Source organism: Gigantopelta aegis, chromosome 7, assembly GCF_016097555.1.
Source record: "Gigantopelta aegis isolate Gae_Host chromosome 7, Gae_host_genome, whole genome shotgun sequence".
NCBI classification, from domain to species: Eukaryota; Metazoa; Mollusca; class Gastropoda; order Neomphalida; family Peltospiridae; genus Gigantopelta; species Gigantopelta aegis.
Window position 1 is genome coordinate 45,956,192 of NC_054705.1, and position 15,825 is coordinate 45,972,016.

At 36.9% G+C, this 15,825-nt stretch overlaps 1 protein-coding gene across 2 annotated transcripts in view; it reads left to right on the forward strand.

Annotated features, from left to right (window-relative positions):
- The first annotated feature begins 3,374 nt into the window (after positions 1 to 3,374).
- Positions 3,375 to 15,825, forward strand: part of LOC121376938 (tetraspanin-1-like) — a 32,032-nt gene continuing 19,581 nt past the window's right edge. For both annotated transcript variants that reach the window (XM_041504746.1, XM_041504747.1), the window contains exons 1-4: positions 3,375 to 3,505; positions 5,344 to 5,440; positions 9,322 to 9,540; positions 14,426 to 14,500. In XM_041504746.1, coding sequence (XP_041360680.1) covers positions 3,501 to 3,505; positions 5,344 to 5,440; positions 9,322 to 9,540; positions 14,426 to 14,500 — 396 coding nt within the window. In that variant the 5' untranslated portion in view covers positions 3,375 to 3,500. The remainder of the gene's footprint in view (positions 3,506 to 5,343; positions 5,441 to 9,321; positions 9,541 to 14,425; positions 14,501 to 15,825) is intronic.

Here is a 15,825-nt window from a genome sequence, read left to right on the forward strand (position 1 = left end):
CTCCCCCAACTCCAGATATCGTTCCTACAGGCCTGATTCTAATGTTTTATATACCATAGCTCAAATTTCATTTGTAGGCCCTATCATTTAATTTTATTCCAAATACCGAACAAAGTTTTAAATAACTTGGTGAAAAGAAATCCCAACAAGAATCCTGAATGTATTTATCTGTATAATGCTTTATAAATATTTAAATCATGTTAAATACAATAAATATCTGCATACATACACGCGCGCACACATTAATATTATTTCAGCCTATATACGATATTCACATTCCTATTGCGTGGCCTCCCATTGTCTATGTCCCCCCCCCCCCCCCTAATTTGTCCACAGGTCTATTTTTGCGAGATCTCGCATGAGTTCGCGGTTTGCGTCCTCAAGTTACCCCACAACGTCCAAACCCCCCCCCCCCCCCGCGCGCTGAAGCAAATGGTCCGCTTTCAGTACTAAAACATACAGGTTTATAAACATGGAGTTTCGGGTGGTGCAAATACAAAATAGAAAAAGGTCCATTTGTTTCATATTCGCGCCCCCCCCCCCCCCCGGTCCAGATCACGCTACGCCCCTGACATGCGCAGTGGAATGTGAAATACGTCTATTACACTTCGCCTTTTATAACGTTATTCGGGAGCATACAAATTCTAAAAATATCGGTCGAGACTATTTATGCAATAGGCGAACTTGTCTATTTCAAGATTGAAAAAAAACAGGGGGAAAAGTGCAGTAATAAACTTTGGATTGTATACTAGTATAAACAGATTTTATGGCTATACCATCACGGTTTTTTTTTTCGTCTTGAAACGAATTTTATATAACATGTTATATTGAAATTAGTTTCCGGCATACTTCGTAATTCACCCGAATCATTTCGTATACCCTCGGCATAAACCCGAATGTTTTCAAATTCTTTTCAAATCACTGGCATGATTTTGCAAGTAAGGATTTGATTGGTCGAATGAAAGGTCAACTGGACATGAACTCCAACGTGCTGCTGTTAGATCCACATGTAATAGTGGAGCTAATTTTAATTAGATTGAACATTTGTTAGTTGAGCCATACTTTACTTATTCCTGCCCTGTGTGTTAACAGGGTTTCTGCCAGAGGGTAAAATGGGTATAGCGCCATACCCAAATTTTTGTGCAGATTGTGTGTTTTTTAAGTTAACTTTTTAACAAAATTAATAATTCTGATCATTAGTGTATGATTTTCTTAAACCTAACCCTAGACTTAACCCATTTTCTTTCTGGGGGAGGCCTCCCCATACACCCTGTTTACTGTGGTTGCATTCAATTCCATAGCGCCATACCAAAACATTTCTTTCCGGCAAAAACACTGGTTAAGTATGACATACTGGGGGTGGGGGTCAGTAGGGTAATGTACACAACATCTTGTCATTGATACTCCCTAGTGAAGTTGGCGTAATAGATCCAGTACCTGCTGTCTGATGATCTATCGATCATAAATATATTTGAAAATGGCTCAACTTCCCCAGCTGTTTGGGTAAAGTGTGCCACATGGGTAAGTCGATCCATTTTTATACGCCCATTCATGATGGGTCGTATTATGGTATGACGTTGTCCGTCCGTCCGTACGTACGTACATCCGTCTAATACTTGTTTTCTTGTCAGGACCATATCTTGCATACAGGACCATCAAACCTCGCATGTAGGAACAACTTGGGATGGCGGTTTGTCGCGTATTATTACTAGGTAACTGTGACCTACTTTTCACGGACTACTGCACATAACAGTAAATCCTTGTCCGGACCATATCTTGCATACAGATTTTGTTCACTTAAAGTTACACACCATCATTAATTACTCCATGCAGTTCAATACAATTTCTATGTCAGAATATTTTCTGTGAAAAATACAACATTGTTGACAGGGTCATGTGACTACTAATTTTAGGAAGTGCTTTCAAGTGACGAGTACCGTCTAAAAAGTCAATATAGGTCGACCAAGAAATGTTTCAATTAATGGTCCCTATGCTTAGCACTGCCTCGTGTTATACAAGTGGCACCAGACCACTTGCACAGTTGTTATCAGTTACCGGTAGTACTACGTATAACAAGTTACTACAATATAAATACTACAGAGGTCAGCCAACGTGTAATCATCAAAGAAATATTTCAAAAAGCATATCAGATTTTTAAAGTAGTTTTTATATGAGGAACTATTTCCTAAGTAACGACACGAAATATGGTGGCGTGTTGCCTTTAGTAACGCAAACATGGCAACTTCAGACAGGGGTGTCCAACCAAAAGCTAAGGTCGCAGTTGAACATTAACTGATTTGCTCTGTGAACAGTAGCCCCTGCTTGGTTTGGCTCTGACAGTTTGTACACAATGTCCTCACGTGGGAAAGAAGCGACAACATCAGTGTTTACGACAAAGATACTAGGTCCAGACTGAACCTTGCCTGATACTCTCCAAAGACAAATGCCTTCAAATTCACCAACATTATATAATAGAATCAACACGAGCAATGGAATGTACAATGCGTGTCTTTCCTGCCACTTTAACAACCACAACGTCACCTTCAATAATTATGTCTCAACTAGCCCCAACTGGCACAACTTACCGCAGTCGCAGTGGCACAACTTACCCCATAACCACCATTTTGATATTTGATATTTTGCTTAATACAGGAATAGTTTTGTTACACATTGGATTCAAACTTGCCTTGTAAAGACCCCAAGTATTACACTGTTTATCACCATTTGTAGAACATGCAAACTCGAGATCTTTACAGTTATTGTAATAGTAATCAACATACCTCATATGTTAAAATCAAGTTTTTCATGTGAAAATTTTTCTTTTACTTCGCAAATTACCGAGATGATTCAACCATATGTCATGGACAAAGTAAGTCACAAGCTGTCGGTAGGTGTCGCAACATATCAGAATATCTCTTTAAAAGAGAAATGGGAAGGGGTGGCTCAACTAACCCTCCTCTCCCCTATAGTTGATGGCCATTCACACACACGCACACAAACACACACGGCAAACTGTGCAGGAAGTTTAGCAACACACACACACACACACGGCAAAGTGTGCAAGTTTAGCAGAGGGAAGTTTAGAATAAATGAGAGTGAGTGTTATAGGGGAGGGGGTCGAGTCATAATCCCCGAAAAATGTATTGAAAAATAAATAAAAATTGTCCCCTGCTTCCGACGCCAAATCTGTTTGCGTGTAAAAAAAATGCACTACGAAGCTTAGACAAGCAGACGACAACAAATCGGATGTTACTTGTGTGAACCGTGCACGAGAAAACAAACTGAACAGAGTTGGAAGCAGACGTTGACGGTAACAGAAGAGAAAACTAAAACTACCCAATGCGCATTTTACGACGGTGGAACATCATAAAGAAGAAATATAACGGCTACAGTTTTGCTGTCGCAATTTACGAACATAAATAATGACATTATTCAATTGTTTATCTATTTAAAACAACAACAAAAAAACAACTTTTAGATGTTGAATGTCCTTTTAAGCCATGGGGTAAGCTTACGTTGAAGAAAGACATTCCCTTACCCTCGTGAACTAGAACAAGTTCAACTCCCAAACGAACTGTTCAGACTTCAAGAGTTTGTTGTTCAACTTCTTGTTGTTGGGTTTTTTGTTTGTTTTTTATCAGACGTTAATCAAGATAAACATTTCGGCACGCTATTTATTATTTTGATGTCAAAATGTAAAAAAAAAAACCCGGACCGTATATGTTTACCTTGAACTAATTCGACATCAGCTTCTTTAGTGTGTGTGTGTGTGTGTGTGTGTGTGTGTGTGTGTGTGTGTGTGTGTGTGTGTGTGGCACCACAGGTACCCCTAGTTCATCAAGATTAACTTTGGCTACAAGTGCAAGCAAGCAAGCACTTGTAGCCAAAGTTAATCTTGATGAACTAAGGTACCCCCAACAAAAAAAAGGTACTATAGTCTGTCCCATCCTACAAAAATGATTTTTGTAAATAATTTCAGTTTGATTTAATTGAAAAAGAAAAAAAAAGTGTTTTGAAAATAACAAAAATATACTATTTTTGTGTGCAATTTAGAAAACAATCTGCACAGAAATAAATAACTTGTAGTAAATTCCATAGTATGAAAAAAGTGTTCCCCGTGGGACAGACTATAATACTATAGTTATATATATAACGTAACTACAGCATTCTCGGCATTATTGGTTGGAGGGTACCAGTGCATGGCACAAGTACCCCTAAACAGAAATCCCTAGTATTAATACTATAGTTACATATTATATAACGTAACTATAACACATTCAGCATTATTAGTTGGAGATACCTGTGGTGTATGGTACGAGGTCCAATATTTGTTCATGTTCAATTTTTAAAAAAATAATATCTCGCACAATAACGTGTTCTGGGTAATATTCAGCTTTAAAAATAAAGTCTGAAAACATTGTGCACATCTTTTTTGCCAAAAATGCAGTAAGAAAATACTGTTCAAACTGGTATTTTTTGTATGTTTTGAAAGTTGAATAAGTAGCGCATAGTGTAGTGAGACCAGTTTCGGTGAGCATAAGTATTCGATTCTAAAGTATAACAATATTTATAAACGGACATTATCAAAATTGCTATCCTTTTAGGAGTATTAATTAATTCTTCGCTTCAAATGAGCACCAAAATGGCTGCTATGTAGCAAAGTAGTTCGCACGTGCATCAAGAACTGAAGAGCATATATGCATCGGCCGTAAATACTGTTAACTATGTGACCTGTTTCGGTGAGTGGATCATTTAGTGGTATAGCTTACAGCCAGAATTTTCTGAAACAAAACTTTTAAGTGTTTTATGTATCATGGTCAACTAACCATGTACTTGTACATAATAATTTTAAATATTTTAAGGTAAATTACAAAATGGAATCCTTGAGAACCAGTGTTAACAGATAGTATTTTTGTACAACGAATACATTAATTCTGTTGTCTGGGAATTGTGTTATAAGTTGAGCACATGAATCAGAATGGTGAAAAAATTGGTTAACAAATATTTAATATATTCAGAGTTTTAATAAATATATATAAACAGACATCCAGGAAGATAATTATATGTTAAACCTTATACGGCAAGTATGTGTAAAGCGAGTTTTGCCAGCAGATGCTGTGACAATCATGTGACTTTAATACCTATAATATCGTACAACTGAGGACTGACAAAAACATGTTTCAATCAATGTTTTCTTTTAAATTCAGGCACAGCGGAGCAGGGGGAGGGAGCTGGGGCTCCGTTTGTATTATATGTATAATACTATTTTAGGGGCAGAAGGCCTTACTGGCCAATATGTACATAATTATTATATATACTTCTTTCTTGCTTTTTCTTTTTTAGCCTACCTAAGATTCAAATTCCTAAGATTGAAATATTTCAACAGTTAAAAGACAGAATTTATATCTGTATTTTCTGTGGAATCTGTATATCATATTTTGTAAGTATATAGATTGTTTGATTAATAGAATATGTATTGGACGGAGTTCTCTACAGATTACAAATTTGCATAACCTTAAAAAGTTAAAGTTTCCATTGTTTAACGACATCACTAGAACACATTGATTTTTAGTATTCAGCTATTGGGTGTCAGACATTTGGTATTTTTGAACATACAGTCCTAGAGAAGAAACCCACTACGATTGTTCTGTTAGTAGCAAGAGATCTTTGATATGCACCATCCCACAGACAATATAGCACATATACCATCATCTGTGATACACCAGTCGTGGTGCACTGACTGGAACACGAATTAGCCCATTGGGAACACCGACGGGGATCGATCCCAGAATGACCACGCATCAGGCAAGCGCTTAATTTACCACTGGACTATATATGTCCCACCCAATTTTGTTTAGTATTGCATCACAAATCGCTATACTAGGATACATGTCTGCAAATCTGGGAGACTGCCACACAATTCTCATAGACAGCAACTGCATTGCTTTGCCACTCACCACATTTGCCAATGGCAAATTTTGAAAACAATTGCCAAATTTTATTTCAATTTGGCAAAAGAATTTAATGTAATTATTAATATTTTGTTAGAAAGGAAAGTGTGTTTTTGCCACTTTTGAATTTTAATGGTTAATTTGGTGACATTTTCTGTTTACTCTGAGCTATATATATATATATATATATATATATATATATATATATATATATATATATATATTTATCATATATCTTACATTTTCATTGCAATCAAAGTATGTGATATTTTTAAGATCACATATTTTAAGAATTTGATAACTTTGCAAATTAGATGTAAATTAATCGAGGTCATGGCACTAGGTTTATATATATATATATATATATACGTACATACGTACATACATACATACATACATACATACATACATACATACATACATACATACATATATATATACCTGTATATATAAATATATATATATATATATATATATATATACGTATATATATACCTGTATATATATCTCAAGGCATGTATATAGTACATGTATATATATATAGCCTTGAAAATGCTCCTTGCTTAAAATATGCTAGCAGACCTTCGTTTTTGACGGGCACGAGCGCTAACACGCCTGTCAACCCCCGTCAACTCAATCTGACGGGCGCGAAATAATGTGCCCCTAAATTGAACAAATCACGCTTGTATTTTTATATTTTTTTAAACTCTGCTTAATTGTTTATTGAATCCAATCCACAACGCCACAAACCTTTCCATTCTGTTCACAATGAACTTCCTAAAATACATTTTATCAACTGAAACACTATTGGTTGGTTATGTTTACACTGAGCCAGTCAGCTAGGAGTTCACTTATTATTAAGATCTCGTTGGTTTTGTTTTGTTTTGTTTAATTTCGTACAATGCAGGTAATGATGGCAAAATTTATTTTACACTGTCGTTGTTTTGATCACGTGCAGAAAAAATAATAGGTGCATTGTCCAATAATTCTATATGTATGTTTATACATGTTGATATCACAGTAAACGCGTACACCAACAACAAACAAATTTAGTAAAGCAGGTTTTGTTTTTGTTAATAGCATAGCGACGTACTCCAGACATTTCTACTTTCTGTTTCACGATACTGCCACGTGATTTAAAGCCAAGAAGATTGACCTTGGTAGAGTCAGATTTCAAGTACATGTGATCGGTTGAGGGGCACCTGAAACAAACACACCGATTTTATTTCAACTCAGTAATTCCAATTTACCGAGTGTAAAGCATGTATATTTTAAAATTAAATTTACATTAGGTTTGTTTGTTTGTTTGTTTGTTTGTTTTTGTTTTGTTTAATGAGTTGCTACGATTCGAGTGTAAAATAAATGACGTGATAACTACAGTACACCGAAAATGAAAGCTAATCCTGTTTGTAAAAAAATATATTTATAAAAATTGTAGTCAGATATATTAGGGTAGAAAACAATAGATGTTGACATTTTCTCTGTTTGAGGTGGGTTTTTTTTTACATTTAATTTTTTTTTTTTTTTTTTTTTTTTTTTTTAAATAAAGAATTTGCAGGTACATAACATGTATATTATGATATCATGATAAATGTGATAACCATGTGTCATGTGGTTATTACACTTTTACATTCAGTTCACAGGTTTGTGTCCATGGAGAAATCATATCATTCTGTGATGAAAACCAAAATTATTGTACTTGTTTTAAATAAAACAGAATAAGCACAAACAAATCAGTTTCAATTCCTTATTCATAAATAATCAACAGATTATCATGATTCAGAAAAAAAGAAAGAAAGAAAGGTTTTATTTAACGATGCACTCAGCACATTTTATTTATGGTTATATGGCGTCGGACATATGGTTAAGGACCACACAGATATTGAGAGAGGAAACCTGCTGTTGCCACTTCAAGGGCTACTCTTTTCGATTAGCAGCAAGGGATCTTTTATATGCACCATCCCACAGACAGAGTAGTACATACCACGGCCTTTGATATTACAGTTGTGCATGGTGCACTGGCTGGAACGAGAAATACATGTAGTCCAATGGGCAATCATGATTCAGAATTGTAATGCAACATGATATGCATATAATACATAAGAAATCGATAAATATTGTGTTCATGGTGTTTCTTTTTCTTGCCCATTCCTTCATCTTTGAGAATAACCATCATATTAGTTAAATTAGGATATTTATTTTGAAAACACAAAACATTAACCCTTAAGATATTTAATTTAGAAATCATTACTCCTCAAACTTAATCATGTTCATGGGTGCAATTCCTCTCGGTCTCTTGCCTGCATTTTGAGGTGTGTGATCCCCCCCCCCACCCCCGTAAGCATTTTGAGGAGTGCGATTTTTAGCACTCCTGGGGTTTTCAAAAATGAAGGTCTGTGCTAGGGGTGTTGTTAAATATTATCAGTGTGCAATTTTCAGGAGGGTCCAAGACCGATCGGCTTGCAAAAATCATATAGAACTCTCTAGCTTGGCTAGCATACGAGACCGAGGCTCGCAAAAATCATATAGAACTCTCTAGCTTGGCTAGCATACGAGACCGAGGCTCGCAAAAATCATATAGAACCCTCTAGCTTGGCTAGCATACGAGCCCGAGGCTCAAATCATATAGAACTCTCTAGCTTGGCTAGCATACGAGACCAAGGCTCGCAAAAATCATATAGAACTCTCTAGCTTGGCTAGCATACGAGACCGAGGCTCGCAAAAATCATATAGAACCCTCTAGCTTGGCTAGCATACGAGACCGATGCTCGCAAAAATCATATAGAACTCGCTAGCTTGGCTAGCATACGAGACCGATTGGTTCGCAAAAATCATATAGGACTCGCTAGCTTGGCTAGCATACGAGCCCAAGGCTCATAAAAATCATATAGAACTCTCTAACTTGGCTAGCATATGAGACCGAGGCTCGCAAAAATCATATAGGACTCTAGCTTGGCTAGCATACGAGACCGAGGCTTGCAAAAATCATATAGGACTCTCTAGCTTGGCTAGCATACAAGTCTGCATGGCTCGCAAAAATCATATAGGACTCTCTAGCTTGGCTAGCATATGAGCCTGCATGCCTCGTAAAAATTATTTGTACAAATTACATTTGATTCTTCGAAATGACATAGTCAACATATATCTCGAAATCTTGGGAACCCACAGTCTTGAATAGCAATCTTTTCCATGGTTTCATGCTTAACATTTAGTGTATCTTCTGTTGTACTGGAGACACGTGGCAGGGCTCGCTGGGTTGGTGGCGGGCTCTAAATATTTGCAAACAGGGAGTCCTTATGACACTTAAATGTTTTTAAACCAAAATCGTACACTGATTAATGATTATTATTTATTTTCAATTATATAACAGATCCTTGGCATGGTGGCCTGTGGCGTAGGAGTGAAGGCTCTGGAGGTAAGCAGTGGGATGGCAGGTCTGGCCACGGTGCGCTGGAAACATTACGAAAGTGACCCGGGACTGCTGAGAGGTGCGGCCTCCGTTCTGGTCACCGGCGCAGTTTTCCTCTTTGTGGCCGGGTTCCTTGGACTATTTGGTATATATAAGAAGAATAGAAAGGTCCTCAAGGCAGTAAGCTATCTATTAGAAGTAGAAGTGAAGTTAGCAAAGAAAAACACCATCAGTAGCTCTGAATTAGAAATAGAAGTGATGTTAGCAAAGAAAAACACCATCAGTAGCTCTGAATTAGAAATAGAAGTGATGGAAGCAAAGAAAAACACCATCAGTAGCTCTGAATTAGAAATAGAAGTGATGTTAGCAAAGAAAAACACCATCAGTAGCTCTGAATTAGAAATAGAAGTGATGTTAGCAAAGAAAAACACCATCAGTAGCTCTGAATTAGAAATAGAAGTGATGTTAGCAAAAAAAAACACCATCAGTAGCTCTGAATTAGAAATAGAAGTGATGGAAGCAAAGAAAAACACCATCAGTAGCTCTGAATTAGAAATAGAAGTGATGGAAGCAAAGAAAAACACCATCAGTAGCTCTGAATTAGAAATAGAAGTGATGTTAACAAAGAAAAACACCATCGGTAGCTCTGAATTAGAAATAGAAGTGATGTTAGCAAAGAAAAACACCATCGGTAGCTCTGAATTAGAAATAGAAGTGATGTTAACAAAGAAAAACACCATCGGTAGCTCTGAATTAGAGATAGAAGTGATGGAAGCAAAGAAAAACACCATCGGTAGCTCTGAATTAGAAATAGAAGTGATGTTAGCAAAGAAAAACACCATCAGTAGCTCTGAATTAGAAATAGAGTGATGGAAGCAAAGAAAAACACCATCAGTAGCTCTGAATTAGAAATAGAAGTGATGGAAGCAAAGAAAAACACCATCAGTAGCTCTGAATTAGAAATAGAGTGATGGAAGCAAAGAAAAACACCATCAGTAGCTCTGAATTAGAAATAGAAGTGATGTTAGCAAAGAAAAACACAATCAGTAGCTCTGAATTAGAAATAGAAGTGATGGAAGCAAAGAAAAACACCATCAGTAGCTCTGAATTAGAAATAGAAGTGATGTTAACAAAGAAAAACACCATCGGTAGCTCTGAATTAGAAATAGAAGTGATGTTAGCAAAGAAAAACACCATCAGTAGCTCTGAATTAGAAATAGAAGTGATGTTAACAAAGAAAAACACCATCGGTAGCTCTGAATTAGAAATAGAAGTGATGTTAGCAAAGAAAAACACCATCAGTAGCTCTGAATTAGAAATAGAAGTGATGTTAACAAAGAAAAACACCATCGGTAGCTCTGAATTAGAAATAGAAGTGATGTTAACAAAGAAAAACACCATCAGTAGCTCTGAATTAGAAATAGAAGTGATGGAAGCAAAGAAAAACACCATCGGTAGCTCTGAATTAGAAATAGAAGTGATGTTAACAAAGAAAAACACCATCGGTAGCTCTGAATTAGAAATAGAAGTGATGTTAACAAAGAAAAACACCATCGGTAGCTCTGAATTAGAAATAGAAGTGATGTTAACAAAGAAAAACACCATCGGTAGCTCTGAATTAGAAATAGAAGTGATGTTAACAAAGAAAAACACCATCAGTAGCTCTGAATTAGAAATAGAAGTGATGTTAGCAAAGAAAAACACCATCGGTAGCTCTGAATTAGAAATAGAAGTGATGTTAGCAAAGAAAAACACCATCGGTAGCTCTGAATTAGAAATAGAAGTGATGGAAGCAAAGAAAAACACCATCGGTAGCTCTGAATTAGAAATAGAAGTGATGGAAGCAAAGAAAAACACCATCAGTAGCTCTGAATTAGAAATAGAAGTGATGGAAGCAAAGAAAAACACCATCAGTAGCTCTGAATTAGAAATAGAAGTGATGGAAGCAAAGAAAAACACCATCAGTAGCTCTGAATTAGAAATAGAAGTGATGTTAACAAAGAAAAACACCATCAGTAGCTCTGAATTAGAAATAGAAGTGATGGAAGCAAAGAAAAACACCATCAGTAGCTCTGAATTAGAAATAGAGTGATGGAAGCAAAGAAAAACACCATCAGTAGCTCTGAATTAGAAATAGAAGTGATGTTGGCAAAGAAAAACACAATCAGTAGCTCTGAATTAGAAATAGAAGTGATGGAAGCTAAGAAAAACACTATCATGATATGTTGTATTTGATAAAAGGTACTTCATTTAAAACTTAAACATAATATACTCTTTAAAAAAAGTAGGGGAACTTTAATAAGAATTTTACAATTGCCAAAATTGTAAGGTATATTAGCTGTGGGGAATGGTTATATGATAATAGTGAATTAATTGGGCAAACATTACAAACGGTAGTTCAGTATTACAGTAGGTTTTATGACCATCAAACATCTTGAAGAACGATTGGGATCAGAAGTGAAATTTGAAAGTTGAATTTTTTTTTTTATCAGTAAATCGCAAATTCAAACAACAAAAATTACTCAAAACAAAACAATAACAACTGTATGATCAACAGAAATAATGTTCCACAGTGATTAATCGGCCTTCCTAGAAATGGTCAAAATGGAGAATGATACCCCACGCACGTGTACAGGGAAACTGTAATGCATGATATGCAAACCATGGAATGTGTTTCGGTGTGCTGATAAACAGACCTGAACGTTGTTTACTAGCATGTCTGCATGTGGTAAAAACGTATGTTCTGTCTAACTTTAATGTTTCAGGTTCCCCTACGTTTTATGAAGAGTATATTTTGTACAGAATTATGAAAAATAAAAACATACTGACATGTAAACATGCAGCGTTATCTGCTTGTTATAGAATTTTGACAGACGTCAAGGTTAGTAGTCAACCGGAGAGGACTACACATGTACGTTTGATCTCCGGATGTTTTTTAACAATGCCTTGAAATATTGAGCTGAAATTTTGTGTATAGATTTATCATGTACTGTTACAGATCAAGTTTGAGTTTAATCATCATTTATCCCCTTCTGGGGTGGGACGTAGTCCAGTGGTAAAGTGCCTTCCTGGTGTGCGGTCGGTCTAGGTTCGATCTCCGTCGGTGGACCTATTGGACTATTTCTCATTCCAGCCAGTGCACCACAACTGGTATATCAAAGGCCGTAGTATGTGCTATCCTGTCTGTGGGATGGTGCATATATAAAATATCCCTTGCTACTAATGAAAGAATGTACATTCCCCCTATAAAGGTCAAGGAATTACGACTGATTTACAAAGTGTACCCTCATTTGGCTTCTGACGGGGAAAAGTCGAACCACAGAATGGAAATGTTTTATTTAACGATGCACTCAACACATTTTATTTACGGTTATATGGTTAAGGACCACACGGATATTGAGGGAGGAAACCCGCTGTCGCCACTTCATGGGCTACTCTTTTTGATTAGCAGCAAGGGATCTTTTATATGCACCATCCCATAGACAGGATAGCACATACCACGACCTTCGATATACCCGTCGTGGTGCACTGGTTGGAGCAAGAAATAGCTCAATGGGCCCACTGACGGGGATCAATCCTAGACCGACCATGCATTGAGCGAGCGCTCTACCACTGGGCTACTTCCCGCCCTAACCACAGAATGATGATTTCCCTTATTCCATGTATTAATGTACTGAAAAAAAGAGTTTGATTGTTATTTCATAGTATTTTAAATTAATTAAATTATTATTGACTTGGAATTATAATAGGTGAATGTGTTAAAGGGACATTCCTGAGTTTGCTGCAATTTTTAAGATATTATATCGACTAACAATGACTTTTTGTCGACTAATTACATATCATATATATTTTTCTGCACAAAATATTAGTGGCTGTATAAAAAACGTGTTTCTGATTGTTCTAATATTTGTACTAGGGTAAATTTCATTTTATTTCCTCAAAAAGATTTTTTCGTATGTACGAAATTATTTGAAGACAAAATCCAGTTTTGGCTTCTTACAAATATTAAGACGACCAGAAACATTGAATATACAGACACTGATATTCTAAACAAGAAAATATATTTAATATTTAAGTTTAATCGTAGACATATTTTATTAGTCGCAAACATCTTACAATGTAGCAAACTCGGGAATGTCCCTTTAATTCTTTTTAACGTTTATGCAAGTGTGAAGCACATAACTGTTTTACACACTTACGTGTTACACTGTTCATACAGCTTCATACTTCATATTGTCTACAGGCTGGTAGGTACTGGGTTTGGATCCCAGTTGAGGCATGGGATTTGTAATCCAGATACAGACTCCAAACCCAGAGTGAGTGCTCCGCAAGGCTCAATGGGTAGGTGTAAACCACTTGCACCGACCAGTGATCCATAACTGGTTCAACAAAGGCCATGGTTTGTGCTATCCTGCCTGTGGGAAGCGCAAATAAAAGATCCCTTGCTGCTAATCGGAAGAGTAGCCCATATAGTGGCGACAGCGGGTTTCCTCTCAAAATTTGTGTGGTCCTTAACCATATGACTGACGCCATATAACCGTAAATAAAATGTGTTGAATGCATCGTTAAATAAAACATTTCTTTCTTTCATACTTCATATTTGCATGAACATCGGCGGGACGTAGTCCAGTGGTAAAGAACTTGGACTGATATAGGATCGATCCCCGTCGGTGGGCCCATTGGGCTATTTCTTGTTCTAGCTAGTGCACCACGACTGGTATATCAAAGGCCGTGGTATGTGCCATCCTGTCTGTGCGATGATGTATATGAAAGATCCCTTGCTACTAATGGAAAAATGTAGCAGGTTTTCTCACTTAGACTACATGTAAAAAATTACCAAACATTTGACATCCAAAAGCTGATGATTGATATATCAATGTGCTCTAGTGATGTCGTTAAAGAAAACATTTTTTTTTTTTTTGCATGAACATCAGAAATGATCATGTTCAATTTACAATTAAAATGCATGTGCTGTTTCTTCTTTTTATTTTTCTTCTTTTTCTTCTAACATTTTCATACATACTACTACTACTACTACTAATGGTGATTATTATTACTATAACAGTTCAATATCATATTGGTGCTGCTGGTGTTGGAGCAGGTGGTGGCGGGTCTGCTTGCAGTACAAATGAAAGGGGACGTAAGTATAAATAGTCTAATTTAGGTGTAATTCACATGTGTAAGAAGTAATAAATAAGGCACGGGTTAAATTAATCATTGAGGATCTCCAGCTATGACATTTATATAGAGAAACTAGTTAATGACGTACTAGGATATCGGCTTAATCCTGTGAAGGTAAGTGGGAAATTCTGCGAGACTCAATATCTGCTTTATCCTGTTACGATAAGAATGGGAAATTTCGCGAGACTTTGCCGAGCGAAATTTCTCATTCAACCTGAGCAGGATAAAGCAGATATCTCCGACATCATTAACTAGTTATTATCTTTATCCTGCAGACCATAAAAATTAAGGGGAAAAACTATTATTTCTGTTATTTCAGCCACATTGTACGATGACCTAGAGGTCAAATGAGTCATTTTGTAATGTAGCTATGCATGTGATGCCACATGCATGACATCAAAATTCATATCCTGCTACTATACAGATATGACTGCTTTATTCATCATTGTATTCTGTCAATAGAAATGGTGGTTGCAGGCTAATAAACTATTGGCCCCACCATGAAAGTTACTTATAGCTGGCCCCATATTTGAAAAAAAAAGCAAACAATTTGTTTGTGATAAAGGTGTGTTGCATGGATTACTACAAGGTTGTCTTTTAGAATGAATTGCAGGTTAATGTCGGACAATCGGGCCACCATTACTGTAGGACCACTGGGCCACCGTTAATGTAGGAACATTGAGCCACCATTAATGTAGGACCATCGGGCCATCGTTAATGTTGGACCATCGGGCCATCGTTAATGTCGGACCATCGGGCCACTTAATATCAGACCATCGGGCCACCGTTAATGTCGGACCATCAGGCCACCATTAATGTCGGACCATCTGGCCACCATTAATGTCGGACTATCTGGCCATTGTTAATGTCGGACCATCGTGGCCACCATTAATGTCGAATCACTTTTATTGTAGGACCATCGGGCCACTGTTAATATCGGACCATTAGATCACGGTTAATATCAGGCCACCGTTAATATCGGGCCACTGTTAATGTCAGACCATCAAGCCACCATTAATGTTGGACCATCGGGCCACCATTAATGTCATACCATCGGGCCACCAAGAATGTCAGACCATCTGACCACCGTTAATGTCGGGCCACCATTAATGTTGAGCCACCTTTAATGTAGGACCATGAGGCCACCGTTAATATCAGACCATCGGGTCACCGTTAATGTCAGACCATCAAGTCACCATTAATGTTGAGCCACCTTTAATGTAGGACCATGAGGCCACCGTTAATATCAGACCATCGGGTCACCGTTAATGTCGGGCCACCATT